This window comes from Eptatretus burgeri, chromosome 16 (assembly GCF_056783735.1).
Source record: "Eptatretus burgeri isolate ZD-2024b chromosome 16, Ebu_testis_v1, whole genome shotgun sequence".
Classification (NCBI taxonomy): Eukaryota; Metazoa; Chordata; class Myxini; order Myxiniformes; family Myxinidae; genus Eptatretus; species Eptatretus burgeri.
The window spans coordinates 61686092-61712405 of record NC_140976.1 but is presented as its reverse complement, the minus strand read 5'-3'; the positions used below and the strand labels follow the sequence as shown (position 1 = coordinate 61712405).

Genomic DNA, 26314 nt, shown 5'->3' with positions numbered 1-26314 from the left:
GGAACTGACTTTCACATTCTCTTCAATCTCAATCCTCTCTGCAAGTCTTCAAGAGCAGCTGTTCACCACCATCTCAGATCACCTCCCATCCAAAACCATGATCTTGACTACGCTCATTAACCCCCATTCCACCCCCCCCCCCAAGCCCAGCTCCTTCCAAATTTCGAGTTTTTCCTTCCTGAGAGTTTACTTCGGAATCGATCTCGTCCACACCCGCGTGGTCCTCCCCTACCTCTCATTCCTCCCCCACATCCATTATTTGTCCAAGTCTCCCTCTATTTTTTTTTCCATCAACCCTGCTGTTGGTGTCTCCCCAACCCCTATTTCTATTGTTCCTTTTGTTCTGTTGCATCCTGGTCCATTCAGTGTTCTAGTTATCCCATGAGCCTTAAATGCCTGTTTCCAAAAAAAAAAAACCATGAACAACTCGTTTGTGACAGCGATGGTGTTTTGATCAACAAACCCATGCACTTATGGTTGAACCAACCTTATTATCACCTTAAGAATCACAGCTTCTCACGGATGTCGTCAGTGCTTAGACAATTGTGTTCAAAATGTACCTTCTGTTTGTTATGAGTTTCAGAAAAAGAAACAAAAGCTCCTTCTCTCATTGGCAGCACGTGGTTTCTGGTGTGCATCATTGTTTTGGAGCATGGCTTGCACAGCTCTACAGTACCGTATGCATGTTAGAACACAGATTTGTAACTTGTTCCAGGGTGACGGCAATAACTCCACTACTCTTCGTGAAAGACACCGCGGAATCGTTAAGATCTACAAACTATTGCTGAACAATGGAACACCGAGGTCAACATCCAACAGATAAGTTTGGTTTTTTTTTTTCGCTTTGATGAACACAAGAGGTGAGCTTGGAAGTTTTTTGTAATGGTTCAGTGATAAGTTTCATGGTAAATGAAAGCAAACTTTATTTCTTAATAATTGCTTCAAGTGTTTAGTTTTAACCTCACACAAGTTTCCCTCTCTCTCGGCGATGCGACTGCTGTTGCAAGACAAATTTTCAGAACCGAGGGCACGAGCTTACGTATCACAATGATGAAGTTACCGGAAAGGGACCAATGGGCGGGAGAAATAACAACAGCAACCATGAAGTTTCAAACTCAAGTCTTACAACCCTGAATCCCCTTCAGAGTTCACTTTTGTATTATTAATTAATAATGTACAAAATAAAAATAATAATAATAATAATCTGCATTGGTGAGATAGTCCTTCTCTTTAGTAATACGTATAATACTCGTTTTGCAACAGTGTACAAAGTGATATAAATCCTGAGATAGTCAAAGTATGTCGTGGGAAATTAAATGAAAATAATCTCTATTGAATGAAACATGATGTTCTGCGTGGTCCGTAAGAACTGTGAACAAACTGTGCCATTTAAAAGCAAGTGTGGCCAGCAGCAAGTGGACCCCTTTGTTGGGAATAAATAAATAAATAAATAAATAAATAAGCAAATAAATAAACAAACAAATAAATAAAGAGTGCCAGTTAATGTTCATGCTTTGTTGAAGAAACAATAGTCGCGCTGTGTGCCTAAGTTGTTTGGGTTACAAAGAACAAGACCGCACTGCAAGAGGACATCGGACGATGCATATGGACTCGCTCGAGTGTTGGAAGTCATGAGCCATACGGAAACTTCAACTCCCACAACGAAAGTCCAACGACGTACTCATGTGAGGTTCATTGTGTGAGTACCAGGTGTGCTATATTGGAGGACATGGAAGAGGGCATGTGAGCCAGGCCATGAGGAATGCCCACTTTCGAAATGTGCTTTGTACGTCTGCGTCTGAAGATCGCCCTGCATTATCAGCGCGAGCTGGCACATGTGTCACGAGCGCATATTTAGATTACTGGCTTTACATCGGTTTTGATGGCTCAGGATGTTTCGGTTTGTAGTGCTTGCATTTGGGCCGTTACAGGTCTTGTGTGTATTTACTCTGTTGTGGTCCAATCTGACTCAAATCATGTTCTGCAGCGGACCACGCAGTCCTTCGTTGGTCATGTTGAACTAACTGTCCTGCCTGGAAACTGACTTGTGTACTTGAAGGTTACCATGGTATATTTGACGAGGCGAGACCTTCAACTCTTAAGGTTCTACGCTAAACAAAAATCTGAACCTTTGCACTTCTACGGATGCTGATGTGGACATGGAGGAGAGATGGAAAAGGTGTCTTGGGGGGGGGGGGCAGGAGGGGGGGGAGGCACTACATCAGTAGTTTAACTGTGCTTGGCAGCCAAGACAATCAGAGAAATACTGTTGCAACCACCAAAACGAAATAATAGTGAAATCTAAATTACATATTCATTTGATAGATAACTATCAAGTCGGTGTGAACAAGTGAACAACAGTATAAATTTTTTGACTGCTTTCATAAATAATGTATTAACATTTATACTCGAGCTCAACGGAAATCACTAAAAGGAAGCATTTTAAGAGGTCGTGCCATTTAAAATAATTTTTTTTTGCTTTAAAGTTGGTAACGTGCCTCTCATAACAATTTCATGATGCTGAATTATTTTTAAATGCTTGCTACCAAGTTGCTTGACAATTTGAAAGAAAGAAAATGACTAATCAATGTAGCCGCCAAAACAAATATTTCCAAACTACGTGATACAAAAACAGTGCTGGTCTTTAAACGTTTATTTTTTTATTTATTATTATTTATCATATCCTCAAGTTATTGGTGCGATTACCCCGTGCACGCAAAGCGAAAGCAGGGTTAAGCAATTGGTTTTTAAGGATGTTGTTTTTGAGGATGTTGTTTTTGAGGATGTTGTTTTTGAGGATGTTATTTTTAAGGATGTTGTTTTTAAGGATGTTGTTTTTAAGGATGTTGTTTTTCAGGATGTTGTTTTTGAGGATGTTGTTTTTGAGGACGTTGTTTTTGAGGATGTTGTTTTTAAGGATGTTGTTTTTGAGGATGTTGTTTTTAAGGATGTTGTTTTTGAGGATGTTGTTTTTAAGGATGTTGTTTTTGAGGATGTTGTTTTTGAGGATGTTGTTTTTAAGGATGTTGTTTTTAAGGATGTTGTTTTTGAGGATGTTGTTTTTAAGGATGTTGTTTTTCAGGATGTTGTTTTTGAGGATGTTGTTTTTGAGAATGTTGTTTTTAAGGGTGTTGTTTTTGAGGATGTTGTTTTTGAGGAGTTGTTTTTAAGGATGTTGTTTTTGAGGTTATTGTTTTTGAGGATGTTGTTTTTAAGGATGTTGTTTTTCAGGATGTTGTTTTTGAGGATGTTGTTTTTGAGAATGTTGTTTTTGAGGATGTTGTTTTTAAGGATGTTGTTTTTGAGGATGTTGTTTTTAAGGATGTTGTTTTTAAGGATGTTGTTTTTAAGGATGTTGTTTTTTAGGATGTTGTTTTTAAGGATGTTGTTTTTTAGGATGTTGTTTTTAAGGATGTTGTTTTTTAGGATGTTGTTTTTAAGGATGTTGTTTTTGAGGATGTTGTTTTTGAGGATGTTGTTTTTGAGGATGTTGTTTTTGAGGAAGTTGTTTTTGAGGATGTTGTTTTTGAGGAAGTTGTTTTTGAGGATGTTGTTTTTAAGGATGTTGTTTTTGAGGATGTTGTTTTTAAGGATGTTGTTTTTGAGGATGTTGTTTTTAAGGATGTTGTTTTTTAGGATGTTGTTTTTGAGGATGTTGTTTTTGAGGATGTTGTTTTTGAGGATGTTGTTTTTGAGGATGTTGTTTTTAAGGATGTTGTTTTTAAGGATGTTGTTTTTGAGGGTGTTGTTTTATGAGGATGTTGTTTTTAAGGATGTTGTTTTGAAGGATACAAACAGACATGAATATCATTGATGCGATGTGTTAAATAAGGTGTTGTGAAAGACACTGCATCAACGGTGGTAAACTTTAAATAAATAAAAATTTCTACGACTTTCTAAATTTTTTATTTCAAATTAATTATATATTTGAATAATGCAGAACACAAATCGTCTTTTTGGCACTTTCAAACACCTGTTTTGCAGTACTTGAAATATTCTGTCATTTTACATCATTTCAACCAATCAAATTTGCTGCTCGCAGACCCCACTGACGTCCTTTTGTCTGAAGACTGTGTGGGTTAAGGTGTTTTATGAACTCTCTAGTTGTTATGGGTGGCTCAGTTATGGTAGCAGAGTAACAATATAAAATAGTTACATTTATGTGGGTAAAATATTAATGCCGAGTGTTGGCTTAATGGTTAGAGTGGTGGGCTTAGGGTCCCGAGTTCAAATCTCACTCGGCTGTTGAATTAATACCAGGTGGGATTGACTCTGCCTGTCATTCTTCCGAGGTCGGCAAAATGAGTGCCAGATTGCTGGTATCCTGTGTCGGAGTGGCGACCCATCCAGGATTGTGCCCAATTGCCAAGGAGACTGCTGAGGCAGCACCAACGTTCTGCACAGAGTATGGTCCCAATGGATGGATAGATTTTGAATCACCTGTCTAGAGACTGCTGTCCATGTGATAATACGTTGGTTGCAGAGTTGTCCTTTTTTCGGAATCATTTGCGGAACCGTTTCGATAAATCTTAATTTAGCCAGCAAGGTTTTACAAAAGGTAGATAACGTTTAAAAAATTTGCTGTTATTTTGTGAGGGAGTTGCTGATTGGTGGGATAAAGGAAGTGCACTGGATATACCTAGACTTTGAGAAGGCATTTGACAGGTCAGTGTCTGCAGAGTAGTCGGTACAGTAGCAAACTGGATCAGGGATAAGAATCAAAGACAACGACTGTCAGTGGTATCATGCCGTATCGAGAGGTTGTAAGTAGTGGAGTACCACAAAGACTAGTACTACGCCCTTTATTGTCTGTAATTTCTACCAATGATCTGGACAGTGGAGTAAAAAGTCAACTTTGAATTTGCGATGATGATACGAAGACTGGAGGTAAGATACATATCAAACTGGGTGGAGGATGAGGTTGAATTCAGGAAAGATAATGCAGACTAGCAGTGTACGGTGGCAAAGCAAGCGGATAAAAACTCAGGAATAAAATGGATGAAGTTATCTGCCGTGAAAGATCACAAAACGCTGACATTTCAGGTTCCAACTATCATTTGCTCCGACGAAGGAGAAAGCCCAAACCGTCAGCACTTTGTGATCCTTTATTGCGGATAACTTTAACCATTGGATGGAAATGTAAGGTATCGGGCATTGGCAGTGGATAAAAGAAATAGGAACCCCAAAATAATGCAAGGGGGGGGGGGTGTTTTGTTGTGCGTTACCAAAAAGGAAAGATCTAGTCGTTAGTGATTTTAGAAATCAAGGCTAAAACTGTGAGTGCATGACTGGCAGCAATAAGAAAAGCCAACAGGTCCATTGGTTGTATCCACAGGAGCATCGTTCATAGAACGGAGGAAGTGGTGTTAATCTTCTACAACAACTTATTGAGGTCTCGTTTTAATTGTTGTGTTCCATTTTGGGTGCTCTGTTTGAGGAAGGATACATCTGTAAGTGAAGGGATTGAGCGTCGATCCATCACGTTGACTTCAGGCCGAGATAGCCGAACCTATAATGAGGAGCGGCTATGGTGGACTGAACTTTATGTTTTAAAAAGGAGGACATTATGCTGAGATCTCATTGGGATGTAAATACTGAAAGCCATTGAGAAAATAGATGCAGGGAAGCTTTTTAACAGGTTCAACAGTGACAGGACCAGGGAGCATAGCTTGAGAGTAATAGGGGAGCCAAGACCGTATCAAGACCGGGTTATTTCGTACACACGCACCCACGCACAGTCATTGTGACATCATTGTTATATCAAGATATCCCTTAATCATACTAGAATATGCAATTTGGTGTCCGTCTGTATAACTGCGATACAGTCGGTCGTTGCTTAACCAAACTTGACAGGAGGATTAAGGGTCACACGATGGAGGTTGTAGCGACTTTGTTTGTCCCGCTCCGCAAGGGGATTTTCCGTCTTGAGCCGCTGAGCGCGATCCGTGTTAAGGTGCATGTCCGTGTTAAGATGGCTAATGGTGGCAATTTTCCAAGGTCGCTTCTAATAACAAAAGAAATAACAACACGAATGATAACGGCACAATATTAATGTGATTACAAAACAATATTAATGTTAATAATATCCCCCCTCTCCCCAAAGGGGTTTTCCTCCTTGAACAAACTCCGTGTGAACGTGTATAAATAGCTTATCGTGGCGTTTCTTGGGGCAACCCTACCAGGGTTAAATGTTTTTTATTTTATTTTATAAACAACAAACACTTATGATTACCTTTTTAAACAGTCGCTACTGTTGTTTAACACTAAACCGAAAGGGAGGAAACCCGGGGTGTGTTCAGTTACCAAGCAGCTAGTTAGCACTTGCCAATCCAGCCGTTCCTTATCAACGGCTTAAAATGGAGTGATTGCTTGAACGTTTAAGCCACCTGGCAAGTGCTCTACAAGAAACTTGGTCACTGAACACACTCCCGACGTTCTTGAGACCACTGTAATCTACATACCCTAGAGAGGATAACAATGTGACCCTTGCTGCCGCTCCCCGTACGGAGTGGGTGCACTCGTACCTAAAACACACCTTGGGAGCAAACAAATTTCAATTCACCATATTTAAAATAACCTTCAAGTACTTGTTATACCAACTTCAAATAAAATAATACCTCCTTCAAGTTTCCTGTACATTCGTGAAAAACCAACTGAGACTAATCTGTCGTTCGGCAACGTTAGTTTTTATTTATTTCATCGGCAGCGCAATGTGTGCGCTTTGTGCTGAGGTTTGCTTAAATAAAAATGGCAAAATGGGGACACAGATTGCAAAGGATGGTGGAAAAGGCGGATTCCGCAGCAAGATGTCGGCGGAAGGAGGGGGACGGTCACGAGGAAGAAAGTGCGTTCAGTCTTACCGTCGTCACAGAAGGTTTGCATGAAAAGGAAAACAGAGCGGTGGAGGGAGGAGAATGCACGCATTAATGGAACAAAACAACTTTCGACAGAACAATCAAAACAAAAAACAAATCATCCTCGTGACATCTGAATATCCTCTCATTTAACCTCTAACCTCTAATACAGAGTTGGAGAAAGTTTCCTAGTCCGAGGGCGGTGCCAGCCGTTGTTAAACTTGGTGCAGGTTGGATACGTGGTTAGTGATCTGTTTGTAATTTAAACAGCACATATGCTAATAAATAGTGTAACTAATCATGGAATCCATAGAATCCATTATCTCGAACTAGAAGGTTGTACACTTGTAGCAATATGTGCTGTGGTTTTGAAGCTCGTCCTATCAGTGTTCCTATTCCCATCCTGCTAAGATTGAGACTATCCCTTGTTGCAGTGAATACGGTTAAGTACAACTTTTGATGTTTAAACGAGTTATACCATTTCTTGGGAATGAAATTTTGTGTGACAACACAACTTTTCTCCTTCATCTTTTTCCTCGCACCATTAAGTTCAAAGGGCTGCCGAGGCCGTTTCACTGGCAAGACCACTGGGGGGTTACAAGCTAGATGGGACGCTACTCCGACACGGGATACTCGACTACAAGTGCAAGAATTTGTAATTTGTTCAGACTGCTGGTGTTAGCTTGCCTTCTCTTTGTGGAGGACACCGTGGGGTCTTTAACGTCCACCGACTAATGCTAGCAAACGGAGCATCCAGTTTCATGTCCATCCGAGGGACGGCACACACATTGATGAATCGCCCTGTATGTGAAACACCAGGACGGCAGTTTATATCTGCGTCAGGATTCAAACCCTGATGGAGTACTGCTCTCCCCTCTGGGCTGGTGCTCCTGCCTCCCACCTTTCTTGGCTTCACGCTGTGGAAACCGAGGCATTTCGGATCATTGGTATCTCCCGCGATGAGGCCGAGTCTTTGGACCTCTCACTCAATCACCGCAGGCTGCTCGGTGGTCTTTCTGTCTTCTACCGTCTCCTCTCCGGTCTCGCCCATCCCTGCTGTGTCTGCGATTTGTCCCCACCATATTTCCGCAGGACGCCCAAGGTCCGCCAACAACCCCCTTCTGGTAAAACTACCAAAATCACGAATCACTGCTCACCTTCACTCTTTCATTCCTCTTTTTCCCACCTTTGGAATAAACTCCCACACTCTGTTCAATCCCATTCTTCTCTCCAGGCCTTCAAAACAGCTGTTCACCACCAACTCTTATCGTCCCCTATACAAATCCTCGATCTTTTCTACCCCCGTTAATCCACTCCAAAACCACCTCCTTCAAATTCCCTGCTTTCCTTCCTGAAAGGCCCTGTAATGTCCATCTTGTATACCCCATGTTCCCTGCCCCATCCCTCTCCCTTTCACAGATATCCTGATGTCTCTGTTCCACACTGTTTTGACCCTCCCACTCCCGCCCCTCTTGTCTCATGCCCCCTTGCTATGCGTTGTGTGTTCGCTCTCACACGAACCTCAACAAGGTATACAAAACAAAAACCCAGGTGAGACAGCTTCGAGGCAAGTCAGCATACCACCACCTTATGTTATCCTGCCAGCCCTTTGTATGTACAGCTACTTAAAATGCTGAACAAAACATCAACACACAGGCTGGATCAAAACATGCCATGGACCGTGTACGGCCTGCGGGCCAGATGAAAACATGCCATGGGCCGTGTATGGCCCGCGGGCCAGATGAATCCATGCCATGGGCCGTGTACGGCCCGCGGGCCAGATTAATCCATGCCATGGGCCGTGTACGGCCCGCGGGCCAGATGAAAACATGCCATGGGCCGTGTATGGGCCGTGTATGGCCCGCGGGCCAGATGAAACCATGCCATGGGCCGTGTATGGCCCGCGGGCCAGATGAAACCATGCCATGGGCCGTGTACGGCCCGCGGGCCAGATGAAACCATGCCATGGGCTGTGTACGGCCCGCGGGTCAGAGGTTCCACGTGCATACTCTAATACATCATGAACTGGTTCCATTGGGATGTTTTTCACAGTGACCAAAGGAACAGTAGGAACATGGATGAGTCTGTACATATATTACTTGCAGGACAAGGACATTCGGATGTGCAGATAAAATTAATAACAAAGGCATTATCGGAGACAATGCAGAAAGAAACACAGTATCGGAGATTTCAAATAGGATCCCAGCATAATGAGACAGACAGGTGGTCAGACGAGAACTACAAACAGGAAAAGGCAGCTCTTCTTCTACAACGCAAGATCATGACAAGTGGGGAGCAAAGGATAGACAGGAAATGTGGCAACAATCAGCGGAGGAATCGGGCTGACAGCATGGCTGAGAGGTGTGGACACTCGCCCCCGAAGCCGTGTCACCTGGGTTTGAATTCCGACCCAGAGATAAACTGTCATCCTGCTGTTCCACAGGCTGAGGGTGATGCGTAAGTACGGGTGCCGTCCCTCGGATAGACGTTAAGCCGGGTGTCCCGTCTGCCAGCATTCGTTGGTGGACGTTAAAGATCCCACGGTGTCCTTTGCAAAGAGTAGGCGAGCTATTGCCGGCACCCTGAACGAATTACAAATTATCTGCCATAACCAGAGGGTGCTGCATCAGCGGCACAGGCACGTCCTCAGCCAATGAATGATAACTATTTATCCAGAAATTTATTATTTCACATTCTCAAGGCATTTGACTACTGACAACCGACGACCTGATATTCTCACCTCGTCGCAACGTCCAATGCTTGTTTGGAGTCTCTGGTTTGATCTTCTTCGTACTGTGGGCACAACGACCACACGTTCAAACATGAGGACAGGGCGCTGTCATTAAATAATAGCAACGTATGGAACAACTCAATCGGTGAATTTGTTTCGCATAGCCAGTTCGTACAAAGGTGAGTGGAGCTTGCTCACCCGTTGAAGTCTGGAAGTCTCCTGGCGGGTGTCACTCAGCTCCTCGAGCCGCCGTCCACACTCGTTCTGCATTGTTCTGAGTCCTGCAGCCTGCCTTGGACTCATATCCTTGATGTCCTCTCTGTGCAAGAACGAGATGGCGAGGCAAGACATGCAATTAGGCCAATCAGACTAAGAGATTGATTTGCCTGACACCAATTTATGTCTCTAATATGACAAGCCCTATCCGTGGTGACTCCACCTACCCTCCTGTGGTGGTGACAGAATATTATTTACAATTGTCCATATGTTCACTCATTGTGCTCTCGTAACATCAGTCACACACACACACACACACACACACACACACACACACACTCATTTGATGGCTTTGGAGAATTATTTTTAAAGTTTATCTCAAAAAAATTATTTGCTGACCTTTAGAAAAGCGGGTCTGGCTATTTGACTGACCGATCGGGCGTGTGCGCCGTATCCATTCAACACTACCCGTACCTACTACAGGTACTGTCAATTTATTTGATTAACATTTTGCCGCATGAACTGTTACGGTAAAAGCACAAAAAATTAAAAGAAAATTATTTATTTTCATTTAAATAATAGAGATTTTATTAGGTGCCATTACATGTGGTCTACTGTGTTTTTAAAAGATAACTTGGGATCTTTGAACATCCATAAATTAAATGGGAAAAGGAACATTGAGATTTACATCCTCATCTGATGAGTGTACTTGCTTTGCGGTGCAGCACAGCACATTTTATCTCAGACATTGAAGGTGGATGGAGGTTGTGTTTCCACCCCTCGTTGTCTGTCTGTCTGTCTGTCTGTCTCTCTGTCTGACTGTGAGCAGGACATCTCAAAAATTTGTGGATGGATTATAACAAAACTTGGTGGGAAAAAGGTGATGAGATTTTGGGTCAGGACCGGATCCAGATGCGGCGTATCAGTGGGATCCAACTGTAAAGTGCTCAGCCTTGCGGAGGTATGCGCTCTACCGAGTGCCGTTGTAGTTGCAGCAATTTTTGGGTGGAATCTAATTCCATCAGGAATCAAATCTTGTCTAGAAAACTCGCAACACTGCTGTCCCTGAACGCATTTGAGTAAAAAAATGTGTGTTTAATATAAACTTTTAGTAATAAGAGCATCATTGTAAAATACACACTGAAAAAGTCTTGATAATATCAGAGGCTGGAAGCGTGAACTTTTGGTAGCCAGTGTGCATACAGCCTTGTAAAAAGTTCCCCCCCAACCCAAAAAAAGTTCCCAAAACCTGGCTTACACGTGTCGAGAGAATTCTGCAGAGTGTGGCCGGGGAGCAATGGACGTCGACGCCTTTCCCACGACACGGCCGCTGCTGTGTAAACATCCCCCTTCTCTATTCACCACCACCTGCTTCATATCTGAAAACAAAAGCACGAAATCACTGCACGAATTGCATGGCATTTATTTTGTTAACGACGGTCGTGCTGTTTTTTTTTGGAAATAATATTCACATCTCGTTCTTTCCTGTCGAACAGGCAAAAGGCGAACTGAATAGCACAACGGCATGAGCAACGCAACCCCAACCAGATGGCACAGGGTCTGAATCTCATGCATTTTGTAAATTTCACCATCTTGTCTCGGTCTCCGGTCTTCGCTTAAAAATTGTAAGCAGAAATTGCATCGCATTCACGTGCTTCCTGTTGACACCAAACACGATCTCCACTTATTTTACATGGTGAGTATAGCCTGGTGTTGGCTCAGTGGTTAGGGTGGTGGCTTGGGATCCTAGGGTCCTGAGTTCAAGCCCCGCCAGCATAGAGGAGCACTGCATCAGCAACATAGTCGTGCTTCAAGAAATGATAGCTACCCCGGCAGCGAAACTGCCATACGACCACCACCACCATGGTGAGTGATTGCCATGTCATGTTCTTTGCTGTTCCTATTTCTGATGACTCTCCTCTGCCATCCACTCACCCTCTTCCACATTTCCCCATGTTTGTCAGCTTTTTTTTCTATGGATCAAAACCAAAGACACAAACTGAATTGAAACAAAGATTGAAGTGACACACCTGCTAACTGAGATGTGAGCTTGTCCACCTTTGTTGCAAGGCCTTGGCATTCTGCATCTTTATCTTGCAATCTCCTTAACAATTCTGCGTTCCAGACAGTCACAAAGAATAGTTAGAACGGGTAAACGTGCCAACAACACCTATTACACAAACACCAACAATGACCCATTTGACAAACATCAGCGACAAAACTTTTCATCTCTTAAACTTTCCTTCACTGCCATTTCTCTGCATTATCCCACCCAGCTGTACAATCTAACCCACGTCACACATTTCTACACACCATGCAGGATGCAGCTGTTGGTTATGAAACATTCAAACAAGAAAATTAGAAAAATTATGCTCGTTATTAGTTATTAATTAATTAGAAAGAAAAAAGTCATATCCAGCAACTCCACAAGGAGCAAATCAAAGTACCAGATTTAACAGGTCTTATGGTCCAACATAGTGCACAAGTCAAAGGAGAAGAATATCGAAGGTGGCAAAACAAAACTTGAATCCAATAGTGCACAGGAAGTGGAAGTGTCTCACCATACCTTGGATACTTTCAACTTTCTGAACGTTTTCCAAAGTCCCATTTATATCCTCGGTCTGAAACGGCACGTTCTGAATTGTGATAATGACCCAAAAATGGATAAAATCAAGTAAACATAGAAACAAAACACATTCAAACAGACAAACATGGTGATTCGAGAAATGTCAAAACTGCACAAAGCATCGATATACATATATATACATACATACATACACACATACATACATACGAGCAAATACCACCCGTCACTTCACTGACAGGAATACTTCAAGGGCGGAAAAAGGAGGGGGGGAGAGGGAGGGGTGGGAGAGAGAAGGGAGGGGGGAAGTGAGGAAGTAGAGGGGGAAAGAAAGAGGAGGGAGGGGGAGCAAGGAGGGATGAAGAGTGAGGAGGGGTGGGGGAAGGGAAGACAGCGAGAGGTGAGAGGAAGGAAAGACAGACGTGCAGTGAACCATTAATTACGATTTATACTGTTGCATCAAAATGCTTCTGCAAAGAATAACAGTGAAGATGGAAACAAAATAACGTGTGAAATCCATTTTACACTGGTCATACTATAAATCCCAGAGATAAACACTGCCCAGACACATCCAGAGACAACCACCGCCCGGACGCATATGGTGCGAAGTTGTCTGGAGACAAACACTGCTCGAACACATCCAGAGACGAACTCAAATCCGAACATATTTTGAGATAAATACCGCCCAGACATGTCTGGAGCCAAACACTGCCTGGATGGGTTTGGAGACAAACACCACCCAGACACGTCGAGAGACAAACACCACCTAGACACATCTGGAGACAAACTCCCGTCAGGACATAAACACCTTCCGGACACTTTCAGAGACAAACACCACCCAGAGGCGTCCAGAGCCAGCCTATCCAGAGACAAACACCGCCCAGACAAGTCCGGAGACAAACTCCCATCTGGACACGTCCGGAGAAAAATACCATCCATACACATCTGGAGACAAACTCCAGTCCAGACATAAACCCCGCCCAGACATGTCCGGAGACAAACTCTGCTTGAACATAACCATCGTCCTGACATATCCGGAGACGAACACCGGACAGACATAACCACCATCTGGATGTGTCCAGAGACAGAGACAGAGAGAGAATGAGAGAGAAAGAAAGAGAGAGATGTGGAGAGAGGGGAGGGGAGAGTAAGAGGTGTGTGAGGAGGGTGCTGCACTGCATTGGGAGGGCGTAGAGCAAGGATGGGACAAAGAGAGAGAGGAGAGGGGGGTAGGGGAGATAACAGAGAGAATATGAACAAAAAAGAGAGCTTTATGAACAACACACACACACACACACACACACACACACACACACACACACACACACACACACACACACACACACACACACACCAGTGCTTGGCTGATAGAGGAAATTTTTTCGAGAATCAACAGTGGCGTGGTCTAGCAGTGAGTGCATTAAATCATGCAGCTCAATGAAGCTAGTTAATTGTAGTATGTTTCCAAATTTTTTTTGTTTACTCAATATAATTCTCCAAACAGTAGAAAAAGATAAGTTTAATGGTTTGGAAATTTCACATTTTCTTGTGTGTGTGTATATATAGAAAAGAAGTAAATAGGTATATCGGCTAAGTTATAAACTCATTATTTCTTTGAATTATCAGATTTCACAACAGATTTCGACACTGATTTAGTCTGGATGATATCTGATCCTCAAAACCCAAAAAGTATTTCGATGATATATTTTAATTAGTCCGTGAGAGTAGATCGTGGAAAATCATATCATAAATGCATGAAATTGCTCCAAGCTAATAATTTGAAAACTATAGTACTTACAAAAGCAATGTACACGATTCAGAGCTATGATGAACAGGGATTCGAAAATGAGTGAGAAAAGTGAAAAAAAAAACTTTATCGTTAAGAAATCATTGCGGCCTGTTCCAAGTCGAGGCATGGTTGAGCAGGCCAAAAAACATGACTGCTTCAGACCCCAGTAAAGTTACCAAGGATACACCTTCAGAACCCAAAGAGTGAGGTGGCCAAAGATGCGCCTGAAAAAGGATACAATTTGGAGATAGTCCTTTCACCAAAGTGTCACCTCCTACATGGACGCCTCAGCCCGGCAACTCTCTCAAACAGACAAAGATTACACGGCCAACATCAGTTAAACATCAAACGGAGCCGCCTATCTGGATTTCAGGATTGTTTTCCCTCATCACGACGGCATACCGATAAATATCTAACCAATGATGACCACATTCATCGTTGAAACATCAGGTGTAGGACTATGTCCAATGGAGATCGGGGGAGTGCTTGTCACACTCTTCATGTTTCAATTTACCCGCGGATCACATCACGTGCCTTCTGGTTAAATGGTTTGCATTCGCGGGAATAATCGTGTGGGTGGCAGACAGACAGTTGTTCTTTGCGGATTATGCGGTTTTACCATGTGAGACATAATCCGCGGCGATGCTCACCATAACAATCAGGTGCGTCTGATATATATATATATATATATATATATATATATATATATATATATATATATATATATATATATATATATATATATATATGTGAATATAATTTTTTTTTTGTTTTTAATATTAAAGAAGAAGAAAGCACTTCCAACCAAAAGTAAAAAAACTAGATCGACTCCACAAATTTGAGCAAAGACGCGAGAGCAGACCCGGTCTCAGGGCAATGTTTCGCCGGCTTCACAGCCGGCTTCATCAGGCACGATAGAGTTGAGTGGTTCACGCGTTAATGAGAGTGGTGCACGTGTTGATGTACAGAGTGGTGTACACAATAGATGAAGATGGTCTGTTGTGCCTGATGAAGCCGGCGAAACGTTGCCCGAGACCAGGTCTGCTCTCGCTTTTTTGCTCAAATTAGCGGAGTTGATCTATTTTTTTTACTTTTGGTTGGAAGCGCCTTCTTCTTTAAAAATGTGTAATCCCAACCGCCCCAATCTTATGCAATATATATATATATATATATATATATGTTTCGTTTCTTTTTTAAACATATCTGCTTCACTATGGAAATGTAAAATATAAAACACAACAAGCAGCTTTTGTTTGACTACTTTAAGGCTCAATTGTAATCTTTTACAATCATGAAGGAAACATGGATGTCACCAAAACTCCAAAATTGGCATGTGGTGGAAATAGCGCCACCTTTGGCGGTAGCCGGTATGAGAAATCATCTTCCAAAATCTCATGATATTGAACATGAAATGTGATAAATAAAAAGTTTTGAAAAATACAAAAAAATATAAAATGCATTTTCAAGACCGATGGGTGGGCTGAGAAGGGTAGTCCTGCCGGGAAGGCAGAAGTGTGCCCCAGTCGAGACAATAATCACTCAATCACTCAAAGAGCACACTCGTAACATCTAATAATTCTCATGGAAAGGTACATACATTGTTGTTGACTGTACTGCCAGTGAGGTTCAAGCCCCTTGTATTTCTTCGTGCACAGCCTTCGTCGGTTCCCCTGAGCATCGGCTCCCATGGTCGATCGGCATTCCCGGCGGCTTCTGTGGCGTGCAACCTTTCTTCGGCTTCATTGAGTTTTCCCAATGTTTCTTCGAGTTCCACAAGGTGCTGGTCGGTGATGGCGTCCAATCGAGCCCGCCAAGCTGCGCTCTCACGTTCCCGCTCCTCTTTGGCTTCCTCGAGTTGCCGACGAAGATACACTATCTCCTTCTGTGCTGCATCAAGTGCTGAACGGAGTTCCGCAACCTGCCGTAACCGATCATATGTGTAACAGATAAACTTCAACCATTTAGTGCATGAATGGATATGAATCACCATTTGATTTGCCTTTTCATCATGAGAATTATGAAGGAAAGGAGAAAAAAAAAAAAAACAAGAAATAGTGATATTAATAACAATATTATTGTTTACTATCACCTGATTAAAATATTTGCTTCATCACTGCAGGAGCTCCAAGATAACTGTAAAAACCTTTATAATGTTTCCAGGAAGTTATTAACCGTACCAGTTAGCAATATGTGTACTTGTGAGTCCAGTAAAGTACTTATTATTGAATTTTAAAAGGTTTAACTTACTGATGTTTTGAAATAGACAGATGTCTCGGCTCATGGAATTGGGCTGAAAAGATGACTACGCTGCAGAGGTAAAGGTAGCACTGCAAATTGTATTAGTCTGCCTTGACAGAAAGCTTTCGACGAGGGTCAGGTCATGAACGAGAGCCACCGTGATATGAGGGTAATGAAAAAAAAAATCTCCATTATGTCCTTCCCAAATTGGAATCATCATCTAACTGTACGTCATCATCTGCATTCCCGATCTCGAAAGTTAGTTTCAGTGGCAGTCCTAGAAATATTGTCGCAGTCCCCAGCTCAACAAGAGCAAACGTCAGTACAGGAAAGTCCGGAGTTGGTACAGGAAAGCAGCGCGAACATCGTCCGGATAGACACTTTGACTGCTTGCAGGTGCAGATATCCACCTCGGAAATCGATCTGGGAGTGGGATCTTTGGTCATCCGGCCAATAGAGAGATCATCACCATCAGTGGACAGCTAAGTCCATGAGGAGAACGAGCTTGGATCATTTGAGACGAGGAACGATGATGGATACCTGATTGATTCATCGCATCGTAGAAGGTGCTGATTCCAAAGCATCCTTGGTGGGAGGTAGAACCGCTTTGTTGGGCGATGATGCTGAGCAAAATACTCTGTGTCTTATCTCATTGAGGTCATTCGTGGACTGCTGCAGTTGAATGAAGAGCCCAGGTCAGAGAAAGCCACTTGGTATTCCTCTTTTTCACACATCGGTGTGAAAGATCGACGTTCTTCCCTTGCCCTTTGAAGACCTGAAGACCAATTGGAGTGTTTGAAACACAATCGCCCAGTCTATCTCACATGATTCCTCGGTCAATAACCCGAGCCTGATTTTTATGTCCGGGGGGGGGGGGGGAAGAGCAGCTGAAAACGATGGGTGGAACTTGCGTGCTTCGCGTGAAGCAACAACCTCGTGATGGCTTCTTCATGATCACTGATGAGAGGGGGAACTGGGTGCACACTTGTTTCATGCTCTGATCCCAACTGGTGACATTCGTTTTCAAGTGCGACAAACAGACTGAAATCCTTCCCAATCTCCGGTAATCGATGTCGTTGCCATTTTTGGAATAAAGGATGGTTAAGCACCTCTTTGTTCTTGCCATCGCCTGTAAACTCCTTCCATTGAGAAGGTACCTTCCTTCTGTGACGGCCCAGAGATACGGATCATCGTTCCTGAAGGATCAGCATGGCATGCGTGCTCGCTATTGTTTCCAGACATGACGGGATGGGTACCTGTCTACAATAAAGTCAGCTCGTGAACTTCAAAACTTTTTCATCAGCTGAGTGATCATTCGTAGCACAAGGATAGCCAAATCGCCGAAAGTTTCTGGTGCACGTCCAATGCCACGTATTAAGCCGATTGCATTAATCAATCATCGGCGCAGTTTCGTTGAGTAAATCTTTGATGCCTCTTTTTGATTGGCTTCTACAGACTTTTATCAGTAAATCTCTGATAACAAGTTGTGTGACAACAAATCACATCTGTTGGCCCAATGGCGAAGCCGACAGTCATGTACCGTTTACACTGTTCTGATCTCGATACTTCATGACATTCGCCGTCCAGATTCATCCATGTCTGTGGGCACTTCTTGATACATCACCCACCGCTCATTTGTCAACGGCAACGCTACTTCGCCCTCTGTAGCTTTCCGATGAAAAATACATGCCAAACTTAGATTTTCTTCACTTTCCGTCATATTTTAGCCTCTTTTGAACTGAACTCATGCCAGTCTATGGGCGCTGCCATGATACCTTGCCGCCGGACTACCGGCAGGCCACCGCTTCTCTGATTGGCCAATAAGAATATCACTACGCACAGGTGACTCATCACTAACTCGCTAACATGACTTCTCAGAAAGAAAAAAAAATGTGCAGAGGCTTTTTGTTTCTTAATCAATATTGAGCCAATATGTCATGGAGGAAAATTTCTGTGAGCGACGTCATGGCATATACAAGTTTTTGACAGTATCGTGCATACCACCTCAATGACATCATGAAATGTCACCTCCCATGAACCTGCCTATGACGTGTGTGTGTGTGTGTGTGTGTGTCGCCATTTTCTCAGAGAAGCTCGGTGTTGCCTGTTGGTGAGGTTGCAAATGTGAGGTGAAATAGCGAGAAGGCACGACATTGTGGGGTCGGGAGGAGGTGTATGAGCAATGCATTTTGGAAGAGTTGCTACTAAATCATCGATGGACACAAGAAACTGCTCTCATTTATTTTATGAGATAATATTTTTACTCCGTTTGCCTGTCTGGCGGTCAAACAAAATGGAAAATCATTCCAAACAGGAAATGTAGTTTTTTAAGGATGTCATAAAGGACACAAACAACAGGCATGAAGAACGTATGCAACGTATTAGATAGGGTGACGTAAAAAGACGCTGCATCTAGGCCCTGTCACACCTTGACGATTAAGCCAGCGTATGCCGACGTATGAAAAATTTGTCTAAAACGCTGGCACACGTCGAATACGTTATGGGTAAGTTTTGTATACGTTAAGAGCACGCTGGCATACATCGTAGTACGCTGGCATACGTCGTAGTACGCCAAGCTGTTAGACATATTTTCCAGGCTTGAAATTTTTCGACGTATGCCAGCGTATGACTCACACATTCCGCATAACGCTGGCCATAAGTTGTAGGCATGTTACGCGATCGTTGACACACGTTACTTGTAAGTTACTCATAAGTCGAAACACGTCAAGGTAATGTTTAGCGTCAGTGTTCCAGACTCCCTGGGGTTTTTTTTCTTTTCTTTTCTTCGGTATGACGGTGATGTTGACACTTCGATTTCTAGTGCGGTTATAATATAATATAATTGATAGGCTGCCGCTCAACGATTTGTCATAACCGCACTAGAAATCAAAGTGTCAACATCACCGTCATATCGAAGAAAAAAAACCCCCAAAAACCAGGGAGTCTGGAACACTGACGCTAACCATTACCTAGATGTGTTTCGACTTATGAGTAACTTACAAGTAACGTGTGTCGACGTGTGTCAACGATCGCGTAACGTGCCTACAACTTATGGCCAGCGTATGTGGAACGTGAGTCATACGCTGGCATACGTCAAAAAATTTTCAACATGCTGAAAATTTGTCGACGTACTCGGCGTACTACGACGTATGCCAGCGTGCTTCAGCGTGCTCTTAACGTATACAAAACTTACCCATAACGTATTCGACGTGTGCCAGCGTATTCGGCAAATTTTTCATACGTCGGCAAACGCTGGCTAAATCGTCAAGGTGTGACAGCGGCTTGACACTTCGATGTCTAGTGTGGTTATGATTTGAATCGTTGAGCCGCAGCCTATTTATAGCCTACGTCACGTGATCGTCGGCGATACGCTGCCACGCTATGCATAAGTTGGACTATCGTTGGGCATAGGTTGTGAACGCCGACAACACGCTCAGCATTCGTTGATATAAGTTATTTATGTTATCGAAACGTTCTGTGTACGTTACTAATACGTTATTCATACGTCCAACTCGTTATGAATACGTCCAAAACTGGAGAAAAAAACATCAATAGTTCAGCGTACGCCAGCGTTTCACATACATTTTGATACCTTGCCATACGCTGGCTAAAACGTCAAGGTGTGACAGGGCCTTCAATGGCGGTAAACTTCTGAAATTATTTTTCTACAGCCTTTAAAAATCTTTATTTTATTTAAAATTGAATTATACACTTGAACACTATGGAACACAAATCACCTTCTTAGCACTTTCAAAACCTTTCACTTCACAGTACTTGGATAAAATATTACGGCATATTACGTCATCACGACCAATCAAATTTGTTGTGCTCATAGACCCAGCCTGTGTAGTTGCTTCTCGAGACCGCAAGGGGTAAGGTGTTCTATGAACTCTCGTTTACACTGGATGACTAGACGACCCGTGAACCCGTTGGGTTCCCGTTGTGACAGCGGTTGATGAAAAAAAAATCATTTCAAGAAAAAAAAAAGATAGCTCCGGCGAACTATACCGCTGAGGTTGAGGCTGGCTGAGGTCCAGCGAACTATACCGCTGAGGTTGTTTGCATTGATCAAATTCTCCTGAAGAGTACTTGACTGAATTGATTTTTTAATTCATTTTTTCTGTTGCCCGATTTTAATGAAACTTGATACTGCACACCGCAGGAGAGTGGCGAGTAAGGTGGCCCTAAAATTTTTGCGCTATCATGTCCTGTTTTGGCTGTATTTCAGGAACATACATACATACATATATACATACAAATGAAAGTTTCAGTAATATATATATATATATATATATATATATATATATATATATATATATATATATATATATATATATATATATATATATATATACTGATGGGTTCTTTTTTGAGGTTTTTTTTCAATAATTGAGGTTTTTATATAATTGATTTATATAATTGAGGTTCAATAATTGAGGTCAAAATATAATTGAGGTTTTTTTTCAAGAATACACGATTCTGAAGTTTTTTTTAATGTTAATATTTACCCTGAATTTATATTCGGTCCATTTGCTTTTCTTTCTGTCATTGAGATCTTTTTTTTAAACTTCATAGTTCTGCCTTTAGTGGTGCATGGTTGAAAACTACGTGTTCAATAATCCTCGAGGAAGAATGCCAAATTGCGTGACCAACTCCGTCCAACAGGAACAGATGCACCTCCTTTTGATGTGTTGCATTTTTTGATGACATCGAGGAGTGCAGCTCATCCATGGTCCGTCGGTGTTCAGAAACCATTGCCTCAAGACGCCCCTTCCACTGCTCCACCGTGCCCAGGCTCTCACGGCTGGTACGTTCAAAGCGGGTTTGCAGCATGTGCGCCTCCTCTGATAAACGGTCATTGGTCGCTCGCAGTTGAAGCACCTGCCATCAGAGTGGGAAGGTTGGGAAAAAAAAGGATGAAAGATAATGAGACAGAACGATAGCCTGGTTGGAACTGTTTGTTTTTTGACTTCTCCGGATCTGGTTCATTACCTGGGTGAAACAAATCTGAGTAGAACTACATTGCTCGGAGTTATCAGTGCGTCATGGAGCACAGTCCTTTTTAAGGGACGTTGAAGTGGATATCACCTCTAAGCTGTCTAGCATGGGTTTGACTCTTGGCCCAGCTATACACCGTCATCCCGGTGTTTCACAGGCAGGGTGGTTCATGAATGTGTGTGCCGTCCGTCGGAAGGACGTTAAACCGGGTGTCCCGTCTGCTAGCATTAGATGGTGGATGTTAAAGATCCCATGGTGTCTTTCGCGAATAGTAGGCAAGCTATCGATGACACCACAAACAGATTACACATTCCTGCCCGGTCGTGTTCAATACTCCGAGGTCCGAGGCCCGCATCGCCCACTTTGATGAACAGCTGAAGGCGAGGGGCGTTGTCCCTTTGTGGGTGGGAGGTATAATGCCATATTATTCCCTACCCACTCATCAAGCTTTTCCTTGTTCAACAGGAGGAATGAAGGGACAAGATTCCTTAACCTTTCTCGACACTAAAGATGACAAAACCATCTCCCAGCGGCACACAAACAAACAGGATGACTTATCCCTACTCACGTGTCCTTAATTCAGGATCCATAAGTCCTATGATCAAGGGGAACACAAACCGGGGTGTATACCTCAATTCTGATAACTGACGTCCATCCTCTCCATAAACATAACAGCACTGCACTACGATAGGGTTAAGGTTTTGCATTCTCGATTCCATTGTTACATATTTTGGGATTTATATCGTAATAATAAATACAACTGTTTTTTGTAAAGGGGCAAAATAAAGTGATTACATATTCACTGACCACCATTTGGCTTATTCCATTCAGCATAATTTGTTTTGTCATCAGAGCCTCCACTCGGCTCACTGATCAGGGCATGGCACCAGTTTCCCTGTGGATGTGGCTGAGCATTCCGAGCACCCTGTGGTCAGTCTGGACACCTGGTCACATCATAATATTATACACCTTACCTCTGATGGAGAATGTGACACATCAGGTTGAAACTATTGTTTTACTTTCTATTTACCGTCTATTGAAACTATTGTTTTCTACTAGAAAGCAGGTAGCTTTCTGACTGTTGGTACTACATGCCTCAGCCTGGTAATCTCGCTGCGCAGCCAAAAGCTGCTCCTTGAGGGATGCCACCTCTTGCTGGTGGCCACGATTCATTGCACCAAGTTGTTCACGCAAGCCATCCAGCTCGGCCTGCATGGTGGGCCCATGCAGGGACATCTCCGCAAGATCTGTGCAACAAAGTGTATTACTATGTGGTATACACGTTTAAATAACAAAGATAAAGCATTACATGTTTGAAAAACCTCAACCACAGTTTGAAATCGTTTGGATATATTACACAAGGAACAGCAGAGTACTGTAATACATTGTATTCCTCAAATTATACATCTTGTTCAGCGTTGCATTCCTTCAAAATTGTTTTTAGTATTGTGGCTGTTGGAAAACAAGGTATTGATGCTCAAGGAATAGCAGAACAATTGGGGGGGGAGGGGGGAGGGGGTGGGAAAGGGATTAAAGGCCAAATTGGGAAAAAGGAAAAAAAAAACTGTGGGATGCCAACAAATGGATACACCAAACAAAAATCAGAGGATATCGTACAAGGGTACGAGAACAGGGTCTCAGCTGGTGTCGTGCAGCTCAGTTGCAGAAATGGCAGAGACCATGAGGTTAAAGTTTTAACCTCAAAAATCTAAAATCTTAAATAAAAAAAAGAGTTTAAATCCTGGAGGTAAGAACTCGTGAGAAATAATTTTTTAAAACAGTACTATAGGGAAGAAAACAGGGAAATGAAAGAATTGAAAGAAAGAACTGATCTGTCATCCCTCAGATTGGCAAGCAGCACCCTCTTCACTGTCTGCAGATCTGGATAAAATCACAAGCTGGTCAAACACGTGAAACATGTCTTTCATTCCTCACAAATCTCACTCTCTCACTATGTCTCTCCGAAAGGACTACCTGGAACCCCCCCCCACACCCCCCCCTCAAAATCTACTTTCTCAACAATCCTCTTGAAGAAGTCCTTTCATTAAAACTTTTGGACCTCACTTTCTGCCATGATCTTTCCTGGGAAAGCCACATTTCCAAGCTGGCATCCAAAGCCAGTCGCCGTCTGGGCATCCTCCATCGTGCAAAGTCCTTCCTTGGCACACCTGAGCTCCTCACCACATCCAAAGCTTTCGTCCACAGCCTGATGGGATACTGCTCACCCCTCATAGCTGGTGCTCCCGCCTCTCACACCTAGCTCAGGTTCACGCTGTGGAAACCAAACCAAGGCTTTTAGGATCATTGGTATCAACCACGATGAAAGTGAGTCTTGGGATCTCTCAATCTCTCGTTGCAGGCAGGTCGGTGGTCTTTCCGTCTTCTACCGTCTCCTCTGCCCTGCAGGCAGGATACTTCCTTCACCAACTCGCTGGAGGGATAAGGACTGGCCGGAGAGCTAAGAAGCCAGGAAGACCTGTAAAAAGTGCAAAAAAAAAAGCAAAAACTAAAAAAAAGCCTCAGCTTCTGGCCGAAACGTTCCACTGAGACATCGAGCTGTAAATTAAAGGGCCTCATGTGGGGAGAGATGGGAAGCAGCAGCACCAGCTCACAAAGGGGAGTCACATTTCATGACTTTTATGTCCTCACTCTACAATGGTATAATGTCAAAGGATAGACTTGGCCCTGTGGAGAGGTGGCGGTCAGTATTGGAGACCAGCTTGAAGATATGATCTGCCCAAGACAGGTTGCAATTGATAATGTGGCCAAGGAGCTCCAAAGACTGTCCTCCTCCCAGAGGTCGATCATTGAAACAATTTGGCAGAGTTACCTGCACGTGTTTATTTTTGACAGAATTATCGGGATAAATTCTGGGGCATCTGAGTTTTCAAAAGAAAAAAATATATATATCTACAGACGCACAGATAAAAATAACCATGGAAGATCATCCTTGACTTGAAGGATCGTCAAAGAGGAGAACAAGAGTCATTCTGAACCTAAAATCCAGACAAGACGGTCCAAAGGGGAATGAGATAACCTGTCATTCAAACAGCGAAGACAAAAATACATATTTTATGAAACCTCTTGAGAAACGACAAACCTTGCACTTGCGGGCTACCTTCTCCCAAAGCCATATTCTGCCGCAGCTGAGCAACCTCTGCCCTTCGCAGGGCCAACTCAGTCTCCAATTCTTGCTGTCGTGACCGTCCAGACACTGTGGCTGCCTGCACAAAAAGGTGAGGTATATAGACGTTATGAAAACGACTTGAAAGATGGTTTCTCACCATGTACAGCAAGTGCATCCAGACAGAGGTGAAAATGCTTCACAAAATATTTCGACCACCATGTGTGCTACGAGCATCCATACTACATTGTTTGTGGTGCGGTACAGTGGCCACCCAATTGGGGCTCTAAAGTGACTAACTTTTCCTGAAAGTTCTTACCATTAAGCAACGTTTTTTTTTTACTTTACAGAAGTGATCATCATGGAAGAGCACCTTTGAATGTATCCGAGCTCTATTTGAATGCTCACCATTCTGAAAGTTGTTACAAAACCACCGCGGCAGCTCCTGATCAGAAAGGGTTCCAATTAAAGAAGGAGATCAACGCAATCAATGAAAATGCAAGGAATTCAGGGATATGACCAAAATATGGAATTTTGAATTGAGCCAGGGTAAAGGCCTAAAAAAAAAACAAGGTCTGCCAAAATGTATCATGGATTACGTCACATCCACATCATTGATGAATCCCAGCATAGAAATTAAACAATTTCAATCCTAAAATTAACATCCTTTGATCTGTATTTTTAAAATTTCAAATTTGAACTCGAGGAGATGCGTTATGGTGCATTTTCAATCAAACCATGTCACACTGATTTAAAAATTGATGAGGGGGAAACTCATTCACAAATCCAAGTTACAGTGCATCATTCTTCAGGGTATTTATGAATCACAGTCTTTTTTTTTTAAATCATGGGCTCAAGAAAAGCTATTGATTATGTTTACTTCCCCACTGTCATGCCAAATTCACATCACTGCCAATTCACTTGGTCTTCGTTATCGCATGGTGACACTGAAATATATCCCGACCCTTTGTAAGGAAACATTCGGTAAATATAAACCCACTATGAATGAGAAAGTGAAGAATGTTTGACTCTGCATTGACTGGTCACTGAAGATTTTTTTTTAAAATAAATCGCAAATGAAAAGAAAAGGAACGGCCTCAAGTGAATTCCGCATCACCTCGAAGGTATGGAAGCTTAAATGTGCAAAACCAGGAGAAACATTTTCAAGAGGATCTCACAAGATGAAGTTAATAACGTCTAAAGATGTAGTTGAGATGTGGACTCAAATGAAAAAAATGCTTGAATGGAGACAGCCAGAAATATTTGTGGAATAACTACCGGCGAGTTCCGAAAGGAACCAGAAACGTACTGGTGGCATATTAGAGTACAAAAGTGCTCAACCAGAAGAAAGCAGCTTCGTAAAGGTTTTTAATAAAAAAATTGAAGATCCTCAAGATAAAAGAAGATTATAACTGTTTAAATGAAATGAATAAGGAAACGGTGATAGTAAAGAACGGAGTTAGGAAGAATAGGGTAAAAGTTTAACCACATCAGCGGTAAGAGTACAATTTCCAAAATAAGCCAGGCAGATGGTAAAGGACGGAAGAGATGTGCTACATAGGTTAATTGTTCGAAAACCAAAAACAGACATCTCGTGAAAAAAAAAAAAAAACGTTATTGATAAGGGATGTAAAAGCCACTTCGAAAAGCTCTTGAATTATGAAAACGAATGGGAAAACAATTTTTTGAGACCGCCGTTTGACCTTGACTGCGTTATGTTTATTTTCACACCGCCGTTTGACTTTGATCTTTAACCCGGAGGAGTGGGATGTTAATTAAG

At 42.6% G+C, this 26314-nt stretch overlaps 1 protein-coding gene across 9 annotated transcripts in view; it reads right to left on the bottom strand.

The window, feature by feature from the left end:
* Positions 1 to 26314, bottom strand: part of CLIP1 (CAP-Gly domain containing linker protein 1) — a 128710-nt gene that overhangs the window by 20762 nt on the left and 81634 nt on the right. For 8 of the 9 annotated variants that reach the window (XM_085859716.1, XM_085859723.1, XM_085859722.1 and 5 more), the window contains exons 11-19: positions 24511 to 24634; positions 22506 to 22657; positions 21090 to 21293; positions 15772 to 16092; positions 12368 to 12422; positions 11832 to 11915; positions 11060 to 11180; positions 9784 to 9904; positions 9595 to 9647 (exon numbers count right to left, since the gene is read on the bottom strand). In XM_085859716.1, coding sequence (XP_085715842.1) covers positions 9595 to 9647; positions 9784 to 9904; positions 11060 to 11180; positions 11832 to 11915; positions 12368 to 12422; positions 15772 to 16092; positions 21090 to 21293; positions 22506 to 22657; positions 24511 to 24634 — 1235 coding nt within the window. Of the gene's footprint in view, positions 1 to 6461; positions 6856 to 9594; positions 9648 to 9783; positions 9905 to 11059; positions 11181 to 11831; positions 11916 to 12367; positions 12423 to 15771; positions 16093 to 21089; positions 21294 to 22505; positions 22658 to 24510; positions 24635 to 26314 lie in introns of all 9 variants that reach the window. The other variant, XR_015052432.1, reaches the window with a different exon arrangement.